This window comes from Xyrauchen texanus, chromosome 20 (assembly GCF_025860055.1).
Source record: "Xyrauchen texanus isolate HMW12.3.18 chromosome 20, RBS_HiC_50CHRs, whole genome shotgun sequence".
NCBI lineage: Eukaryota > Metazoa > Chordata > Actinopteri > Cypriniformes > Catostomidae > Xyrauchen > Xyrauchen texanus.
The window spans coordinates 16,202,105-16,224,772 of NC_068295.1; the positions used below are offsets into that span (position 1 = coordinate 16,202,105).

The window sequence follows — 22,668 nt, forward strand, 5'->3', positions numbered from 1 at the left end:
CAAGATATTGGAAACATTCCTTCGAGATTCTGGTCCGTGTTGACATGATTGCATCATGCAATTTCTGCAGATTTGTCAGCTGCACATTCATGCTGTGAATCTCCCGTTCTATCACATCCCAAAGGTTTTCTATTGGATTCAGATCCGGTGACTGGGAAAGCCACTGAAGAACAGTGAACATATTGTCACATTTATGAATCCAGTTTGATATGACTTTTGCTTTTTGACATGGTGCATTAGCATGCTGGAATTAGCCATGAAGTTACCCCATATCTTCCCATATTTGTAGCCATGAAGGGATGCACATAGTCAGCAACAGTCCTTAAATAGGCTTTTTCATTCAAGTGATGATTGATATAACACAACCGCCTCTGTCATGGACTGTTAACACAAGGCATGTTGGGTCCATGGATACATGCTGCTGGTGCCAAATTCCAATCCTACCATCTGTGCCTCAGCAGAAATTGAGATTCATCAGACCAGGCTACATTTTTCCAGTCTTCAACTGTCCAGTTTTGGTGAGCCGGTGCCCACTGCAGCCTCAGTTTTCTGTTCTAAGCTGACAGAAGTTGAACCCTATGTGGTCTTCTGCTGTTGTAGGCCATCTGCCTCAAGGTTCTACTTGCTGTACATTCTGAGATGCTATTCTGCTCACTACAATTGTACAGAGTAATTATCTGAGTTACCGTAGCCTTTCTGTAAGCTCGAACAAGTCTGGCCATTCTCCATTGACCTTTCTCATCAACAAGGCATTTCTGTCTGCAGAACTGTCGCAAACTTTATGTTTTTTTGCTTTTGGCCTCATTCTGAGTAAACTCTAGAGGCTCAAATACTCAAACAAGCCTGTCTTGCACTGGTCGAAATCACTGAGATTTTTCCCCCATTTCTGATGGTTGATGTGGACATTAACTGAAGCTCCTGGTCTGTATCTGCCTGATTTTATGCATTGCACTACTGCCACATGATTCACTGATTAAATAATCGCATGAATAAGAAGGTGTACTGGTGTTCCTAATAAAGTGCTCAGTGTGTGTATGTTGATGTATGGCCATACTGTATATCAGTGGTTCCATGATGACCTGAAAGAGAAATAATTGAATGAGAAAAAGAATCAAATCTAAGCAAAGACCCCCATAGTAATAGCAATATAAAAGGATCATATGACATCAATATCTAATAAGAATTATTGCTATGTCTGCAATAGCTGTGATAAACAAGACATTCTGCAAAATGATAATGGTGTACTGCTTCAACCAAAGATACTGACGTACCACTGTACATCACAGAGGCCAGAACCACCACATCAGCACCAGACCCAGCAACAGGAAAACAACAAGTAATGAGGTGAGCAAGATGGTTCCATCAAACAGCACTCAGAGAGAAACACACATAGACATTCACGAGTATTATTTTCATAACACAACTGAACATATTGGGAGCAGAAGATTAAAGGTATAGTTCACCATAAAATTGCTTTGTATGAGGCTCAGACAAAAATTGTAGTTGTTGTTTACTGTAATCTTACTCTCCACCATAGCTCTCAAACATAATTTGCAGTCGAGAATATTCCAATATGCCCCATGGGGATTGGTCATGTGACACACAAGAACCAATGGCCATCAGTGACAACAACCCTGGCACGAGGCATCTAAAGGTGGCATTTTTTAATTTGACACAAGTGCGAATTAGATTTGAAAGCTCACACAAATGTATAAATACAGTATTAGAAAAAGTATAGCAATAAAAAATATAACACATTAATACAGGTGCCATTTTTATTTTTTTGGAGCTGCATAGTATAATAGAAAGTAACAGTGTTCCGGAAGTAAAAAGCCATTAATTTATCCCATAGTCTAATTGATTTTCAACGATAACTTATAAACCTTTACAGACAGACCTACTCTGAGCTACGAGGTTGTTCATTGATGGTATACGGTATGCTTCCATTGAAGACATCCATCTGTGTTATTTCAACTTCATTGTTTAAAAATCGTGTTTGATAGTGGAAATCAAGGTAAACAACTACATTACCCATGGTACAGCAGAGAAAGATCCACCAATCAGAGAACCACGGCCAACGAATCCTGTGAAACGTGCCTCGGAGCCAACACGCTCCCATGATGCACTGTGAATGACGGAAACGAGTCGGTGTCCCTTCACCCTTAAACTACTTTTATATTTGTACATATCGGAATATTTTGCAATTAACATAAAATATACTGTTTCTATACTTAAAATCAACAAATTTAAATCAATAGTTTTATATATTCCCATTGTTTTTTATTCAATAACATTCACAGTGCTTCATGGGATTGTAGTTCGTGCCCTCATGAAAGACGGTAAGTACACAGCCTTGTTCCTTTGTCTTTATATCCGATTTTCAAATAATTTTTTGCTTCAAAACAAAGTTTGTGATGTTCTGATTCTCCTCGGAGCTGGTTGGTTTGGTTCATGGCTTACACCTCATTTATGAAGGTTTTTATACAAATTCTATGGAAGAAATTAATGGGGAAAATACTTCCGGAACCCAGAAGGCTGAAAAAGTGGGCGGACATTGTTGCACTCAATTCACCAATAACTCTCTTTGTATGGAAAAGAGACATTCTGACTAACATTTAATTTTGTGTTTGACAGATGAAAGAAAATAGCATTAGGTAAAAGACGGTAAGTACACAGCCTTGATTGGTGGATCATAGGGTAAGAAATAATGACAAATTTCTACGATTTCCAGACTCCTCTGATGTAAGAAATTAGAGGAAACCTCAGAAAAGACAAAGAAAATGGGAAGAGAGAAGGGAAAGCAAACAATAAGTGGTAGATAGCAAATTACAAAGTTGAATAGCCTTTGAGAAAAATATTTAAAGAGGGCGAATCACCGTCAAGGTTTTACTGACTTGTATTACACCAAAAGGCAAGAAGACAGAAGTACTTACACACTCAGTGGTGGTGATGTAGGTCAAACCATCATTCTTGCTAACCAGCAGGTATATCACTCTGCTAAACAGCACAAACACTAAAAAGGCATATTCATTACATTCCTTTGAGAGACATGTGTAAGCTTGTAATGGGATTATTATTAAAAGCAATTTTGCTAAATTCAGCATCTTCTTGGTAAAATGTGGATGGAAAATAACTCTGACCCTCAAAGACCAGCAGACTTTAAGAATGTAGGCACAATAACGTGACTGATAAGTCCTATTTAAATAAGCAAAGCACAACTATGCATATCTAAATTAATTTTTTTACATTCTAGAATGCTGACAACAGGCCAAAAAAACTGTAAAAGTAGACCAACATGTGTCTCCTATAGAGTTTCAGAAGAGATCTCAATATTTGCCAATATACCTGCAATCAAAAGTCAGAGATTTCAATGAGCTGAAACATCTACTTTAATCACATAGTCTTAGTGTGTCAACAATTGTTTGCTTGTCCTACAATTCCTTTGGAAAAAATAAAAATTTATTAAACTTAGATTTCCAGTAAGTCGCAATGCAACCTCCACTCAGGGATCTTAAAGGGATAGTTCACCCAAAAACAAAAATGATTTCATCGTTTACTCATCCTCATGTCATCCCAGATGTGTATGACTTCAATGCAAGTGAATGGTAACCAGACCTTTCAAGCTCCAAAAATTACATAAAGGCAGCATAAAAGTAATCCATATGACTACAGTGGTTAAAGTCTATATATTCAGAAGGAATATAATAGGTGTGGGAGAGAAATAGACCAAATTTCAGTATTTGTTTTACTGTAATTCTCCACTTTTACATTCTGAAAGTGAAAGTGGAGATTTACAGTAAAATAAGAACTTATTAGCTTCTTCCCCCAAGCAATCAGACTTTTGAACACTTGATCTCTCACGATCAATATACATCAGCACTGCATTTTATTAATCTTATATCTCACACTGGACTGTCAAAGTTATATTCTCCACAATACAAATATTACATATATATTTTTTATATACTCTTTATTTTTTATTTTTATTGTATGTGTATTCTATACTGTGTGTAAATTCTATTGTGTTGTGTAAATATGTTGTTTATTGTAATTGGTATATGTCTCGTCACTGTCATGACTGCTATGTTGCTCGGAACTGCACACAAGAATTTCACCTACTGTTGCTCTTGTGTATGTGGTCGTGTGACAATAAAGTGATTTGATTTGATAAACATTGATCTGTTTCTCACCCACAGTGATTGCATCACTTCAGAAGACATATATTAAACCACTGGAGTCATATGGATTACTTTTATGCTGCCTTTATGTGATTTTTGCAGATTAAAAGGTCTGGTCACTATTCGCATTGATAGGACCTACAGAACAGAAATACTCTTCTAAAAATCTTCTTTTGTTTTCAGCAGAAGAAAAAAGTCATACACATCTGGGATGGCATGAAAGTGAGTAAATGAAGAGAAAATTACAAAATTTTCAACTATCCCTTTAAATGTATTCTCTCCTCACTGGAGACATCCAAATGTAATATGAGAATTTTAGAACCATAGATATTTAACATCACGTTTTAAAGTTTTGACTGAGAGAGAAGGAACTGAAGCATCTGCCATGTGATGGATGACAGCTCATGAAGAATTGCTTAAAGATATAAAAACTGACAGTACCACAATCATTTCCTCCCTGAAAACTTTCTCAAAAATAACCTAACATCAGATGATCAGACGTTTCCATGTTTGGTTCTACCATAGGCACTCAAAGCACTGGTCTGCTGGTAGAAGTCTCAGCTTTCTAGATTTAGGCAACCCCTCTTTCCATGAAAATAAGTGACTAAAGCGGTATTGCCCATCTCCTCTCTCATTTCTGTCCTACAGACCCTTCCAATGCCACTATATTGGCAGGGTGGGGGATGGGTTATAAGGGTGCAAAACAGGATATGGGGGTTTGGGTGGAGGGGGGGTCCAATGACAGATCCATCTAATTTTCCATCAATCAGGAAGCGGCAGGCTCTTTTTGAGCATGTCTTTAGAGGGCCTCTCAGTCACCACGCGTTTAGGTGACAGTGCTGACAGGTCGTCTGATGAGACGTGGATGCAGAAGAAGAGAGTGCAGTCTTTTCCCCTAAAATCGCCTTTTCTCACCAATCAGAAATTAAAGTGTTGTTCAATATTAAACGCTAAACCCATAAACTACCATAAAAATTACTGTTTAAAAAAACGTTACAGCTCAAATAATACACAAGTTTAAACAAAAGTATTAATGTAAATGCTTTTATAAAAATAAAAATTTCACATTTCTGCATTTAAACCATCCAAAATTGGCCTCATTTAATTAAATTGTAAGTGCCTGACTGTAACTTCACTGTATTTTTTCTTTTTTCAAATAAAAGGAGGGACGAGCTGAAATTATTTTTGTGGCAATCAACATTATGCCACACATGCTGTCGATTGAGCTTAACTTGTATTGAACCTAGAATATTCCTTTAAGGAAAACCACTAACATGGATACAAAACAATGGAATCAGATTGCGCAGGCATCATTTGCTTTAACGCTTGCATTTCTTAATATATCACAACATTAAAGTTGAAATAACATTATGGTTCGTTTCAAGTACTACTGTTATAAAAAAGACAGTGGGGCTGTGACCCTCCAGACCATGGTCCGAAATTAACAAGCGCTCGGGGCAAAAATGCAACAGAAAGTGACAAAAATGCCCCTGATATTCAAAATGTTTTGTGACAAGAACAAGACAGATGAAATCCTTGAGGTGTCTAGAGCCGGAGGTACACATACTTATTCAGGGGGTTCGAAGCAGCTCATTTGTTGTGGAGGGCCTCGAAAGGAACCTGTAGCCACTCTGCGGGGATGTGGATATAGGAAGCTCTGCATTTCACTGTCTGTTCTTTTCTTACTCACCACCTAAGCCTTGGGCTAACTTGCACTCACTGCAAACTTCATGCCGGTCGAGCCCAAGCTTAGTGTTTAATCTCTCATAGATGCTACTCATCCACTCATCTTGGGCTTTTTACACCACATGCCTTCTGTCTTGACATGTTAGTGTGTGTACGGATTGACTGATAAGAATAATTCCAATGACATTGACCCTAAATCTTCAAGTATACCAAGAGTACCAAGATGTAATACATTAAGATTTTCTTTTTTTTTTAAGAAAAGCCCCTACTTTCCAGCCTCATCTATGATTGGTACAGGGCAAAGGAGGAATGTCTCTTTAATACTCACAGGCCTTTCTTCTGACAATTAAGCATAGAAAAACATATATAACATATATTATAATTATATATTATTTAAAGGTGAAGTGTATCTTTTTGTTTTGAATTGCAAAAATAACGACAGGTTTAAAAACATGTTTCCCAAACAATCCCTCCCTTCTTCTATTGGTCAAAAATAGATAATCTCACCCCAATCTCAAACCATTGGTTTAGCTAATGTTGCTATTTTGGGCTGGTCGGGATGCCCAAACAAACAAAGCAATGTTTTTAATGCGCAACAGAGCCCTTACTTAGTAAGTTTGCACTTACTTATATATTAAATATATATTACTAATATCTATATATAATTTTTTAGGCCTGTCATTTAACACATTCATTCTTTTTACATTGTCTTTTTTAATGTTAAACTTGTGCCCCTAAATAATGTAATGCATTTTAATTTTCTGTATTATTATTATTTTTAAATATACATATTTTATTTATAATTATTTAAATATAACTATTTATAATTATTGAATCATTATATATTGAATTATTGTTATTTGAGGGGCTTTCTCAGCAAATATTGATGTATGAATTTATCGGCACACCATGTAATTAATTCGATTAAAATGTTTAATTGATTGACAGCCTTAATATTTTACATAAAAAAATTACACACTTCAGCTTCAGATACATCAGGTAGACATTTCCAACCATAATCAACATTTAGGCCTATTCACAGAATGAGCATTTTATTATTGCTATCAAAATTACATTTATACAAAACGGCATTTAAAACATTAAGAGACAGTTTGTAATGTAATGTTACTTACTGTTACTGGATCATTAACACTAAAGCTACATGGTTGATGTCCCTTGTATGCAAAAATCGAATAACCCTCACAACCGCTTGGAAAAAATAAATATATAATACATATAAAAAAAATTTCTATTAAATATATTTGTATAATTTTATTTATTAAGAAAAAGTAACCAAACATGAGTTAATATATTGAAAATAAATAAATACGTAAATTTTTATTTTTATTTTTACTATAACCAGTCTGACAAAAATGCCTCCACAAAGCTTTTCCAGTTCTCTAGATATTTGTTTCATGTAGACCTTTTCAAAAAATGCGATACAATGTAAAATTATAAAGTGTGCTTAGCTGGAGGGCTTTTCTCCTTATTTTTTCCATCCTTAACCTTTCAAGAACACTCAACTCAACTTGGCAAAAAATGCATATGCTCCAATGTTGTTAATAATAAAAGTGACGAGGTTCGCAAACCTCTTTGAGTTGTGTTGCTTGAGGGGCTGCGTTGGTGGCCGACAAAGCTGGCTGCCTGACCTTTGAGACCCCTCGGGCAATGATGTAGACCCTCTGACGGCTGCTAAGAAGCATATGTTAGAGAGAAAAACACGCTCACTTAGAACCTGTCTCAGCAGGCGTCAGAGGACACAGAGTGGATGTGATCTTACTTATGGCACTGCGAGTACCAGTTTATGTGTTTTGAGAGCAAGATTTGAGTGGATTTGAGCGAATTCCTTTCTATGTCCACTGAATAATGTTACACCTCAAATATGTGCTGATTCTAAACCTTTAACATTTAAGTGTCTGAAGTTCACAGTATGAAAAACATTCTGTGTAGTGTGCCATCAGGGAGCAACAGTGGTATGGAAAGGTCAGGAGAATATCATTGCTGTAAGAAATAACAATACATTAGCTCTCTGTTTTCTACTTCAAAGTCACCATACATTTTTTTACACCAGAAAGTCTGACTGGCTAATTCATTACATTCTGAATATATTAGATGTTATTTATTAACCACAATAGAGTATTCTTGGTTCTGAGTATATTTAATATTGATTACCACAAAAACACATTTTGACTTAACCCTCCTTTTCTTTACAAAAAGCAGAAATTTAGGTTATTGTGAGGCACTTACAATGGAAGTTAATGGGGGTTTAAAGGCAATTTTTGGAGTATTTAAAGGCAAAAATGTGATACTTATAATTTTATTCAAAGCACTGTGGCAGGGCGGAGGGCGGGTCCGGGTCGCACAATCCTCTGCAGTCGGCCTTTATCCCTCTCGGAGGCTTGATTAGCCTGATAAGGGAGCTTTTTTTTTAAGAAAAGGATGGACAAGTCAAAATACATTTTTGTGTAAGTCAACATTATACCACAAATGCTGTCAATTCATCTTAACTTGTATTAAACCCAGAATATTCCTTTAAACTGGATGCAGTTGGAGTGGCAATCTAAAAAATCTTTAAAGGGATAGTTCACCCCAAAATGAAAATTCTCTAATCAATTACTCACCATCACGTAGTTCCAAACCTTTTTTAATTTCTTGTCTATGTGTAACACTAAAGGAGAATTTAGAATTTAATGTCCAAGATGCTTTCTTTCATACAAACAAAGTGGATGGGGACCAGTGCTGTCAATCTCCAAAAAAGACAAAAAAGCAACATAAAAGCTTCACAAAAAAAAGTCCAATCAACCTATGCGCTATATTCCAAGAATTCTGAAGGAACAGACTGAAATGTAATTTGTTATTCACAGAATATTTTAGCTTGACAGCACAGCTTGGACATTCCACAGTAAATAACTATTTTATTTCCACAGAGGAAGGAAAGTCATACAGGTTTGGAATGACACGAGGGTGAGTAAATGATTAAATCATTTTTGTGTGAACTATTCCTTTAAACATCCTTTATTCAGTAGTTTTTATGTAAGGTTTTGTAGGAAGGCAAAAAGACTGGCCAATTCCAGTCAAAAATTCCCAGCATGTCTCTTGTCTTCATGGATCTACCAAAACAAATTCCACTCACATCCGATCCAATTAACCTGTTATTTCCTCTCTAATTATCCTAATACTGTCTGCCATGCAAATGCCCCTCCAGACCCCTCCTCTACATCTACATTTGCCCAGCTCTTTTGCTCATGCCTGCTTAATGTGACGGCCATTCAGCTGAAATGGCTAATTCCATTTAATTTTGGAGGCCGGGCATCAACTTCCATGTCCTTTTCTTCCCGTGTTACTGTCAGACGCAGTGTGTCGGATTCTGACAGGACAGCGCAGGGGTAAAAAGGTCAACATTGGCTTGGCAGCGGGCAGTGCTGGCAGCAAGATGGTGGGCAGGGGCTGGTACGCTGTCGGCTCACACCCGCTGTGCTGTGCGGGAGAACTGACGCTTCTTATCCACACCTGAGAGCTTGATGGGTCAGGCTGTTTAGAGCAGAGGTGCCATGTATGAGCACGGACATTTCAATCACTGCTGGTTTTGAGGGGGGTGGGGTGAGCGTAGGGGGGTTCAAACAGAGTCATGAGGGTTAATCAAAGGAACGATTGCTGTCACGTTTGATGGCTGGGCTAGCTCTCAGGACAGGGAATGATGGCCTGTTTGCAGGCTGCATGGGCTGGTCACTTCTCATCAGTTTGATCCGTGAGACTGTCACTTACTGGAACTGCCTCCATGGCACAGTAAACCAAACCAAATCACTAACCGTGATAAAACTACCCCCCAAAAAAGAGCCTAATGAATCCATCTGTATGCACTGCATCAAATGTATCCTATAATATTGTTAGGAATATAAGCTAATGGTGCATAATAATTTACAAACTGAATTACTTGGAGGATTAATTTAATTACTCAGCAATATGTTTCATAATTAGGACAATCATTGTCATGCAATGTTTTCCTTATGGATAATGTTCATTAATCATGTTAATCTGAATGGTTTGGGGTCATTTGATTTGTTTGGGGCTAGTGATTTTGAAATGAAGAAATAATACAAGATGATTTTTAATGGGATCATTCACTCCAAAAGGAAAATTCTGTCTCATGTTGTTCCAAATCCATAAGATTTTCTTCCGTGGAAAACAAAAGGAGACATTAGACAGAATATTATGAACTAACAGCCTCAGTCACCATTCACATTTATTGTAAGGGAGAAAAAATACAATAAAAATGAATGGTGACTGAAGTTGTCAGTCCCTAACATTCTAGCAAATATCTCCATTTGTGTTCCATGGAAGAAAGTAAGTTATAGGGGTTTGGAATAACATGAAGGTGAGTAAATGTCGATAGATTATCCCTTTTAGGGGGATAACAAATAATAACTGACTGATACAATGAAGGAGAGATCTTAGTGCAGAGATCTGAGTGGGTGTGCGGATAAACTGCAGGGTTATTGTTGTTTAATCAGCCGTCATGTGCCAGTGGTCACTGCGTAACCTCTCTCCCTCCATTCATGTGCTTTAGGTTTGATGTCCCACAATGTGACGGAGAACTTATTGTTAGGAATGCTCAAGTGAAATTTGAGAGCTGTGTTTTTTGCCCTTGCTGGTTCTTACTGGCCCAGTTTGCCACATCGGATCTGTTGTCTAGATGTGATGCTGTCGAATAACTGCGCTGCAGTTCTGCTCTGCCTTTACCAGTGAAATGCCTATTTGTTTAATTGGCTGCTGCTGAGCAGACAGGCCTGCCACATTGAGCACTGGTGTGTAGGCCAGGGAGGATGGATGTGGCTTGACATGACCTTATTAGCATGCACTTACTGCGCGAGAGTGCACTTACAGCGCCGTCTCCTAAGTGACTTGAACAAGCGAATTAGCTCTGCCCAGAAATGATCCATTTAAATTTTTTGGTGCGTGCATAACTGTTTGGTGCGACTGTTGCACTGCTCACTGCTTTCACACAGTTAGTACATAGTAGAGTGTCACTTACACCAAATTTGTTTTTGCATAATACTGAATTACTGTAACTGACGAAATGCACATAATGTCAATCAACGTGAGGTGTAAATTGTTTAAACCGCTGTGCTGAGTGACTCCAGCCAGGTCTCCTAAGCAACTAAATTGGCCCAGTTGCTATGGAGAGTAGTGGGGGAGAGTCACATGGGGCAACCTCCTTGTGGTCGTGATTAGTGGTTCTCGCTCTCAATGGGGCACGTGGTAAGTTGTGCGTGGATCGCGGAGAATAGCATGAGCCTCCACATGCTGTGAGTCTCTGCGGTGTCATGCACAGCGAGCCACATGATAAGATGCGTGGATTGATGGTCTCAGAAGGCAACAGAGACTTGTCCTCCTCCACCCAGATTGAGGTGAGTAACTGCACCACCACCAGGGCCAAGTAAGTAGTGGTAATTGGGCATGACAAATTGGGAAGAAAAGGGGATAAAATAAATAAATACATTAATTAATTATTTATTACACTATTCTCAGGATTACTTGATTCTGATATATCAATCGTAGCATTCTGTGATCAAATATTTTTGCTAAACTATATATGCCATTGTCTCTGGCAACCAGTCTACAACACTTTGCTTGTTTCATGTCACTCGTAGCGCTCTTTGGTCTCTTTCCTCTCACATAATAAAACAATTTCGAGTCGAATCAATATTTCAAGTCCATTATTTATTTATATGTTAAGTAGCCATGTAATAATTGGGATAATATACATTCAGTCTCAGCAAGTCATTATCGCAAAAAAAAAAAAAAAAAACCCTTCAGGAATATACAAGACCTGATCTTGTTTTATTTTGCGATAATGATCAACTGACTGCACATTTTCCCTTCCTACTTATATATTACATTATATTATATTATATTATATTATATTATATATTAGTCTTTTTGAATTATTATAAAAAAACAATGTGTTGAAGCGACTCTTTCCACCAGCGCATACACTGCTAAAATCTCAATACAGGTTTTCTTGATGATCTATAAAGAAGGGGGAAAAATAGAAAGCTTTCCAAATTGGACAGACAATGACAATGATAAAGAGAGAAAGAGAGAGAGAGAGAGAGACTTACAGAGTCTATCATTCCTTCCAGGGCCTGGTATCCTCCTATTACAGGGAATACAGATTGGTGTCTGCAATTGAGGCTAGCTAAAGAACCAATGCAACATTGTCAATACAGGTCAACTGAGACAAACTAAACACCTCCAGTAATGAATCGAAATACACTAATAACAGTTAACATCTGAGAAACACTTTGTTCAGAGCACTGAAATTTTTTACCTAAAAATATTAATATATTATTACATCTATATTAACAGATTTTTTAAAGTTAGAAATATTATTTAACATCACTAAACCAAACTACCTAAGGTCACACCAACAAAACTCATTTTACTTAGGTACCAATTGCAGGTTACCTGTGACTGGTTGAAATCTTTAACACCTACACATTATACGATAGCTCCCATAGACCGAGCCCTCTGCGCCTACACATAGACGTGCAACAGACAGTTAATGCCATTGTCAATTATCAGAGAACAAGCCACATCCATTGCGACATCAATGGCTTAGGTACCTGTGACAAACTGACAGTCATTTAGCTCCCCGTCCGTCAGTGTTATGATCACTGGCTGTCTCTGTGAAATAAACATCATTCCATTCTGGCTTCACTCTTTCGAATAAAAAAGGAAGTAAAATGGAAAGCAGATGTAAACATCATTGATGCAGGAACTTTAAACATGGTGGAATCAGAAGACTGGAAAATTATTCAGCAATAATTAGGTGAAAGATACCTATTCCAATCCAAGATTCATATATGTGTCACCCCCTGGTATTTCTCTCCTCAATATATTTAGGCCTTTGGAAATATCATCCCTTAAAGACAGACAATGGAGGAGACAAATTATAATACAAAGAAAGCTTCACATTTGCGTACACATTTACTGAGCATATTTACATGCAAAATCTAACACCTATTATGCTTACAATGTGACAAGCTGACAAATTGTAAGGTCATGTAAGCACTTTGAACTGTGTTCGTAGTGTAATTCTCGCCGCTACCATCCACCCCAAAGGAGCAGCCGGCTGGCTGGAAGCGGAGAAAAGGCCACCGACCGTGAGGGGCGCCTGGAGAGGTTACCGCTGCCAGGGGCGGGGGAGACCCCTACCGTCCACCAAAAACGCAGAGGGCCGTTCCATCCACCAGGGGCCGGAGGACAGCCTCCGATCCACACGGGGAGGCATGGCTGTCATCCACTAGAGGGTGGAGGGTTCTTTTTATTTCAAAAAAATAAGTGAAGATCAATTTTAAAGGGATAATTCACCCCAAAATGAAAATTTTCTTATCACTTACTCACTCTCATACCATTAGAGTTAGGGATGCACCAATACCACTTTTTCTCGGTGTGCCGGTCTGAGTATTTCACAATCTGCTCAGTTACTGGGATTTTCACGCACAACCATTTCTAGGGTTTACAAAGAATGGTATGAAAAGGGAAAAACATCCAGTATGCGGCAGTCCTGTGGGCGAAAATGCCTTGTTGATGCTAGAGGTCAGAGGAGAATGGGCCGACTGATTCAAGCTGATAGAAGAGCAACTTTGCCTGAAATAACCACTCGTTACAACCGAGGTATGCTGCAAAGCATTTGTGAAGCCACAACACGCACAACCTTGAGGCGGATGGGCTACAACAGCAGAAGACCCCACCGGGTACCACTCATCTCCACTACAAATAGGAAAAAGAGGCTACAATTTGCAAGAGCTCACCAAAATTGGACAGTTGAAGACTGGAAAAATTTTGCCTGGTCTGATGAGTCTCGATTTCTGTTGAGACATTCAGATGGTAGAGTCAGAATTTGGTGTAAACAGAATGAGAACATGGATCCATCATGCCTTGTTACCACTGTGCAGGCTGGTGGTGGTGGTGTAATGGTGTGGGGGATGTTTTCTTGGCACACTGTAGGCCCCTTAGTGCCAATTGGGCATTGTTTAAATGCCACGGCCTACCTGAGCATTGTTTCTGACCATGTCCATCCCTTTATGGCCACCATGTACCCATCCTCTGATGGCTACTTCCAGCAGGATAATGCACCATTTCACAAAGCTCAAATAATTTCAAATTGGTTTCTTGAACATGACAATGAGTTCACTGTACTAAAATGGCCCCCACAGTCACCAGATCTCAACCCAATAGAGCATCTTTGGGATGTGGTGGAACGGGAGCTTCATGCCCTGGATGTGCATCCCACAAATCTCCATCAAATGCAAGAAGCTATCCTATCAATATGGGCCAACATTTCTAAAGAATGCTTTCAGCACCTTGTTGAATCAATGCCATGTAGAATTAAGGCAGTTCTGAAGGCGAAAGGGGGTCAAACACAGTATTAGTATGGTGTTCCTAATAATCCTTTAGGTGAGTGTATATATAACAGTGATATATTTAAGTCATGCACTTTTTAAACCCTCACGCTTTTATTTTGACATTCCATCCAAACTCTACAGGAAGTCCTGAAAGTGTGTCTGTTTGTAGGCAAGTTCACAGTAGTTTAATTCGCTTCTTATTCAAATTCTGGTCAAATGCACCTCTGGTGCCGTTCAAATTCATATTATAAGTGAACTGAACTATTGAGCATCTATATCTGAGATGTTGTTCCTGAGTAGCGCTCAAATATTGCACCTCGCGTGAAGACTAAAAATAGCCACGAGTGTGTGTGTAAACATTTACTAACGCGCTGGAGCTGTGTGTGCATTTTGTATATTTACTTAATAAACACAGCCTTTTGTGATTCACAGAGCTATCGCATGTCTTCAAGTGGCTTTGACTAAAATGCACGAGTCATATGAACTACTTTAATGGTGTTTTAATGGTTTTAATTCTTTTATGTCATTTTTTGAGCTTGACAGTAACAAACCCGATCTGTCTAAAAGCTTCAGTATCAGAGCCGATACCGATCCAGGTATCGGATCGGTGCATCCCTAATTACTTATATGTATGACTTTCTTTCTTCTACAGAACACAAATTAAGATGTTTAGAAGAATATTTCAGCTCTGTAGGTCCATATAATGCAAGTGAATGGGTGCCAACATTTTGACACTCCAAAAATCACATAGGCCAGCATAAACTTAATTCATATGACTCCAGTGGTTAATTCAATGTCTTCAGATGCAATATGATAGGTGTGGGAGAGAAAATAAATCCATATTTAAGTCAAATTGTACTAGACATTCTTCTCCCTGCCCAGTAGTGGGCGTATGCATGAAGAATGTGAATCAGCAAAAACACAATAAGAAGAATGCGAAAGTGAAAGTTAAATTGGAGATAAACTGAGCAGGGAGGAGAATTGTAAGAATTTACTAAAATATTGATCTGTTTCTCATCCATACCTATCAAGTCGATTCTGAAGACATTGATTTAACCACTGGAGTCATATGGATTATTTTTAAGCTTACCTATGTGATTTTTGGACCGTCAACATTTTGGCACCCGTTCACTTTCTTTGTACCAAAAGAGCTGAGAAAATCTTAATTTGTGTTTTGCTGAACAAAGAAAGTCATACACATCCAGGATGGCATAAGGGTGAATAAATGATGAGAGAATTAAAATTTTTGGGTGAACTATTCCTTTAAGTTAGTTATGTTCAAATCAAACATCAGAGATACACACTCTTCATCAGCATTCTTAAATGAATGCCCTTCCTCCTTTGTGTTTAATTTTACTGTATAATATAATTAATGTGCCACAGCATGTGTGATGTGGTCTGAAAACACAACAGAGGTATGCAGTAGTCTAGAATAACAGTGTTAGTTTCCTTTGATGTAGCTTGATCCAGGCTGTATATCTTTTCCTCAGACCTAATTCAATCTTCAGCATTACAAATTTCTGTTGTCCCAGCATAGTGCTATATTACAAAACATCATCCTTGTTCACAAATCCTGCTTTTTCTTTGAAAAAGAAGAAATACTATTTCTTCTTCCACTAATAACCAAATATATTTTCTCTCTGCTGACTTTCTTTTTTCTAAAACCTTCTAAACCGATGGCCTGATATTTACAATTAGTATAGGGTCAATGAGTGGCATTTAAGGCTCCAAAATTCAACCAAAACCATTCAACTGTTTAAAAGTGTGAATGTGTGGCCAAAGCTTGATGATGCATGCAATCCCTTAGGTCTCTAAAGGCATTCAGAAAACTTCACAAATAGAAAAGTGAACTGTGAAGTGTAACTAATGAGTTTGCACTCCTATTTGCATAAACTAACAGTATAATTCATCTGGATATGTCACTGTTGCACTCTGCATTTCAGATACATATTATTGTATGTATAAGCAAAAATATTTTCTAAAATTAACAGACAGGTTGTCCTTGAGCCCTTAGGGTGCTGTCACACTAGGACTTTTGGTGCGCACCCGGGTTCGAATGATGTCAAAATTTGGTTAATTTGGATGATGTGAACGCTGATTTCCAAACTCGGGTGCTCCCTTGGGAACCGCACCAGAGTTCACTTGAAAGGTGGTATGGGGTACGGTTAATGTAAACTCTGGTATGATTCCCTGCTGATTTAAAAACAACCGTACCAAATCGCGGAATTGAACTGCCAGTGAATATGTGTAATTCATGTTTTTGCAGGCAATTATTGTGGTATAATGCATTTATCATACCTGCTTGTCTCCAAATAAATCGCATTCTGAGAGCAGCTCACATTATTCACATGTATTGCTTGCGACAAATGCTAACTTTCATCACATCATTGCACATTCAATGCATCCGTGGCAGACAAACATAAGTGTCATTCTGTGCATGTAAAGATATGGTGGTAAATCCAAAGAGACTAATACTTTAATAACACAGTGAAGCTGATGTCTTCTTGAGTTGTTACCTAGTTACAGTGGTAGACAGCTGTCGCTTGTACCCACATTGATGACGTAATCGGACTGCGGTTCATCCCAAATAATATGATGTGAACAGAGACCAGTTGGGGCAGTTGGAGGGGCAGGAACTCGGGTTCAGTCCAAACAACTGAACAAAGTGTTAAAGCACCCTTAGTTCAGAATTGACTAAAATCTGTTGGCCATAAAACGATTCAGCGTGTGACTGTACTACAGCATGCTCCATGGTATTCACAACTGCCAGGATTTTCAAAAGAATTATACCAAACATTCAACTCACTCCTCCCTTACGAGCCCATTACACAGTTAACACTGTCTTACATATGAAAAGCTATTTGGGTGCCTGATACAAACAGAACATAAATGTAAACAACTGAATAACTGGTTGTGTGATTACATTTTGCAAGTGGCAAGTTTAGGCTGATTTTGGTTAAACTTCATCTTTATTTGGCATTTAAATTAACACAAAAACATTTTTTTTTTCAAGGAATAGAAATGCTATATAAGTTACATAGTGGAACAATTGGCTGGAGGAACATATCTGATATTGAATCTAGTCTGAAAGCTTTGTATGTGTATATTGAAGTGAAAATGACTGACATTGTAAATTATTTCAGAAATGGCCAAATAGACCAAAAGGGACAAAGTCTTGATAATGGTTATGCTATTTCTCCAAAAATGTAATTCAATTAGTATATACTCACTTAACATTTTATTAGGAACTCCAGAGCACCTACTTATTCATGTGATTTACATAAGCCAATCCTGTGGAATCAGTGCAATACCTAAAATAATGCAAATACGGGCCAGGAGCTTCAGTTTATGTTCACATCAGAATGGGGGAAAAATGTGATCTCAGTGATTTTGACAGTGGCATGATTGTTGGTGCAAGACAGGCTGGTTTGAGAATTTCCGTAACTGCTGATCTCCTGGGATTTTCACACTCAACAATCACAAGAGTTTACTCAAAATGGTTCCAAAAACAAAAAACATCCAGTGAGCAACAGTTCTGCAGATGAAAAAGCCTTGTTGATGAGAGAGATAAATGGAGAATGGCCAGACTGGTTCGAGATGACAGAACAGCTACAGTAATTCAGATAACCACTCTGTACAATTGTAGTGAGCAGAATAGCATCTCAGAATGCACAACACGTCGAACCATGAGGCGGATGGGCTACAAAAGCAGAAGAGCACGTCAAGCAGTTTATTAGGACCATAGTGCTTTTTATTAGACTTGAGATGTGTTACTTGTTTAAAACTTTGTTTGAATAGATATTTAAAAATCCTTCATGCTTTGAACCATGAGGAGTAAATCAATCAAAATTAGGGAAGCCAGTCAGATGAGTTCTTCTTATCCCTTACAGTATGATTGAGACGCCCCTGTGATAATGATGCACAAATAAGCATGTGAACCGCACCAGGTGAGAGAAAAGCATGCTTATTAAAACACTGCCCGGGGCAATGAGTGTTGTCCTACTATCTGCTGTGTCTAAAACCATTTAACAATAGAAAGAACTTCAGGAATCCAGCATCCCACCATCAAGAAAAGCAGAAGTTTTTTTTTTTTAATGCGTTCAGGCATTGAATTGACACATTTTTTTAAATATGGTTTGGATATTTGTTAAGTCGACACAGAGAGTGGTCAGACCTTCTCGATATGCAACCTGTCTGGTCCCCTTTGGGATCTCGCCAGCCATACAACTTCTGTTAAAGTATCTCGGAATAACAAGGAATTTCATGCATTTATGCAACTGCATTCGATATTAAGAACTTTGGATTGTGAACATGGTTCACTAGACTAGATCTATTAAACATCTAGTCAGCATCATAGAAGATTGCACGGCAATGTGCAGTGAGCAGAGTATAAGATGTCATATGAATGCCACTTACTTGTTGAGGACAAAATAGTCTAAAGCACCTTGACAAGACCTCTTCTCTTCCCCAAAATAATTAAGACTCAGCTTTTCCAGTAGGAAGACTGGGCATCAGAATCCCTAACATAACCACAGAGAGACACATGTAAATCTGTGAACATGCCATTGATCAGGTTATTCTCTCCAAACAGGAAATGCATGCCTTAAATAAAGATATTTAAATGTCCTGTCACAGTGTTATATTCCATAGTCATCCGAATTCGCTTCCAAAATGGAGAAAGCCCCTACTCATGGAGAAATGCTCAGAGGAGCGACCACAGACCAGACGGTGAGCAACAGCTCACTGAAACTTCCTTGATCCGGGAGAGGGAGGAATTCTGGCTTCAACAAAATTTCTTAAACACTATAAGAGTTTAGGATGTTTTAGATATATATTTATGAACCCATTCAGAATGTGGTTAGGCCATTTGGGTCAAGCATTTACTGCATGAAGTGAGATGGACCATATATTTATATATATAAGGTTTCTGCAAAACCTTAGACACCAGTGTTAAAACTGTGCACCCATGCATTCATTTCCTTACAACACATGCAGAAATAAGCTACACTGCTCTATATAATCATTCTAATTGAATGCTTTCATTAAAGGAATATTCCGAGTTCAATACAAGTTAAGCTCAATCGACAGTGTTTGTGGCATAATTTTAATTACTACAAACATTTACAACCTCCTTTTCTTAAAAAAAGAAAAGAAGAAGCAAAAATTGAGGTTACAGAGAGGCACTTACAATTGAAGTGAATGGGGACAATTTTTGGAGGATTTAAATGCAGAAATGTGAAGTTAATAATTTTATAAAAGCACCTAATCCTTCTGTTAAAAGTAATATATTATTTGAGCTTTAAAGTTATTGTAATTTTTACAGTCGATTTATGGTTTTAAGGTTTGTTGACATGACATCGTCTTGACTACAAAGTTGTAAAATTGGCTAGATATAACTTTACACAGAAAAGGTTAGTAAGCGATTTGATCACACTAAAATCTATTGTGTATATCTTGTGACTATAGGCCTACTTTTGAAACAGTGAGTACTTTCATGTTTACGGATTGGCCCCATTCACGTCCATTATAAATTCCTCACTGTAACCCAGATGTTTTGTTTTTTGTTTTTTTTTTTTAAGAAAAAAGAAAACAAGGGGCAAGTAGAAATTATTTTTTATGGTAATCAAAATTATACCACAGATGCTGTTGATTGATCTTCACTTGTATTGAACCCGGAATATTCCTTTAATAACTACACATTCTAACACTTGACTGTAGGTTATCTTTGCTCACATATACTCTTTGGGTTATTCACATATTTTAGCATCGGTCACTGACATTTGTCATTGATGATCCTAGCTTCTTATTAGCACGCCTGCAAAGCTTGTGAAGCACCAATCAAACATAACCTGGGGGATGGTGTGGGGGGTGTTGGGAAGAAATGATGGGCAACAGTGCTTCCCGTCCTCAGCGTGGATAGTGCGTGACAGCGCAGCGCGAGAGACAGTCAAGAGACAGTCGTGATCGCGCGCGCTCTGTGGATAATTCAAAATCCCGTCTTGCTTGAACTGTGCACCTGCTCTGGGACATACGAAACCCTAACCTGCTGTGAGTTGACATTTTGACTGCATGCTAGAGAAGCCTACTATTTTTAGAACATTTTTATGTATTTTATATTTATACTCTTATACTCTCTCTCTCTCTCTCTCTATATATATATTTATGTATATATTATGATTGTAACAAAGTTGGCTGTTTGGACATTGTTTGGCCTTTGGAAAAGACGCTTTCCAAAAGGAAAGTTGGCAAAAATATGATTAGCCTACAAAAGCTTATTTTTCAGTTACCTTTTTTTGCGTAAGTTATGGACCTTGATAATTGTATTTTAATAATTCAAATTTCTTTCATTTTATGTATATATATTTTTTATTGGATTCATTATATATTTACAGACCTATGGCCGATTTTTATTAAATCGATGCAATTGTACATGTCTGTTTATTAAGGAAAAGTATTTTTTATTATTATTTTTTTTTAGAAGAATAATAGGTTAATTATGATTACATAAAAACTGCAACAATAGCAGTCAGCATCATATCTATTCATGGATAAAATCATATCAGAACGTTGCGTATTCCGTTAGTCCAATAACAAAATAATATGTTATCTTACTTGTGTTCCTTTAAAACAAACTTTTCAGGAATAAAACATGGAGCACAGTTTATCCTTGTGGACTTACGACAGCAAATTTCTCCACCACAACATCGCGGATTTTTTCACCAGTGTACAAGTTACGCAGGATATACCAGCCGGAACATCTTTCGGACCTTGTGTTCTTCATAATACCTTTTATGATCCTATAGCCTTCATTGCACTGAAATCATTTGACAAACGGAATAAATCATATGTATTTCGGGTGAGTAGTACTTATTGCATATTTAAACATGCATAGCCGACATTCACACACATTTTTTTAAAACTTTTTTGTAATTTTAGAATTAGAGATCAGTAGAGTGCATATCTCTGTAGCCTTTTGTAAAAAGGGGTAGCCTAACTGCGCTTACAAAAATGTCTTAATTTCCTCTAATAGTAAATATATGACCAACAACAGGTAGATCCTGAGGCGACGAAAGGCTCCCCATTAGTTGTTCCTTGGCTACGATTGGTGCAGGCTGCAATGAACGCAGAAGACCAGAATACCGAGGCCTTCTTGAAGGGTGGACAGCTACATTTTCAGACTATTCGAGATGTGAAAGAAGGCGAGGAACTGCTTGTTTGGTACGACGAGGTGTTGTCTCATCTTTTGGGATTCGGAGACTTAAAAACAAAGGCCTTGACAGATGGTGAGTGTAGATCCCTGGCAAGTTAGGCCACTTTTATTATTTATTACAGCAGGGGTTCAATCTTCAGCTGGCTGGCAGGAGCCGCCACTGGCAGGTCACGTGACCTGCCAGTGGCTGGCTCCTGCCAGCCAGCTGAAGATTGAACCCCTGCTGATCCTTCGCCTATTCAGTTATGCGGTCAATCAGATTCGGATAATATCTCAGACACACTCAAATCAAAGCCTGCTCTAGGATTCAGAAATGCGTTGCCCGCGCATCTGTTGCACGGTGATTTGCCGGGCACCCATGCAGGTGGGGTGATGTCCACCCCACTGAATTCAGGAGGCTCTTACTATTACGCGCCTGAGCACGGGACCAGGACTTGTTTGACAGTCCTCCCATCTACCTTCACTCCATTGGGTGTTTCAGTTCAGAACTGGTGCGCCAAATGTAACCTCTCATTTCGAATGACATCCGACTTGGTGTTTCACATGCGGTCACATCATAAAAAAGAGTTCGCTGCGGAGGCTCAGGTGAAGCGGAGGAGAGAGGAGAAACTCACATGTCCCATCTGCAATGAGTACTTCCGAGAGCGTCACCACCTCTCACGTCACATGACCTCTCATAATTAGACTGAAAACTCTATCGCACTTTATTTGAGGCAACTGTTCACGAGATGCTATGAGGTTGTTTCAGAGAGCAATACATTCCAGACTGGGTCACGATCAAAGCTTGAAATTTTCAAGTAATTTACCTTTGGTAATTTCCCCATCAGTCATTGTCGTTTTAATCCATGTAGTATGTGCTATGAAACGTGGGCTTTGTTGGAGCACACCATAGTAGGCCTACACCGCCACTAGGTGGCTATGAAGATTCATAATTTTCAACTGTACCTACATTAAGTTGTGATATACTCTGTAATACTATATTAATTGCCTGGTTGTTTTCAACTTAACAGTGCCTTATACGTGTCATGATGAGTAGCCTATACATGTAAATGAATTGAGAAAGGTTAATATTATAAAAAGGTTCTTAAGTGTTTGCAAAAGTTGACTAAACTATCAGGCTACGTATATTGCTTTGTATAGAGATTTTATATTTGAAATATCCATCAGTACTTTTTCTTCTCAG

General features: G+C 38.1%; 1 protein-coding gene across 1 annotated transcript; it reads left to right on the forward strand.

The window, feature by feature from the left end:
- Positions 1–20,207: 20,207 nt before the first annotated feature.
- On the forward strand, positions 20,208–22,227 carry LOC127660326 (PR domain zinc finger protein 8-like). Its single transcript, XM_052150454.1, has 4 exons — positions 20,208–20,323; positions 20,916–21,131; positions 21,327–21,558; positions 21,745–22,227. The coding sequence occupies exons 2-4, from the start codon at positions 20,925–20,927 to the stop codon at positions 22,167–22,169; spliced, it is 864 nt and encodes a 287-aa protein (XP_052006414.1). The 5' UTR covers positions 20,208–20,323; positions 20,916–20,924; the 3' UTR covers positions 22,170–22,227.
- The last annotated feature ends 441 nt before the right edge of the window (positions 22,228–22,668 follow it).

Excerpts from the sequence above, each read along its gene's own strand:
- LOC127660326 (XM_052150454.1), top strand. The coding sequence starts at position 20,925 with ATGGAGCACAGTTTATCCTTGTGGACTTACGACAGCAAATTTCTCCAC. Across the intron at positions 21,132-21,326 it reads ATAAATCATATGTATTTCGG|GTAGATCCTGAGGCGACGAA; the intron begins GTGAGTAGTACT and ends GACCAACAACAG. Across the intron at positions 21,559-21,744 it reads AACAAAGGCCTTGACAGATG|ATTCGGATAATATCTCAGAC; the intron begins GTGAGTGTAGAT and ends GCGGTCAATCAG.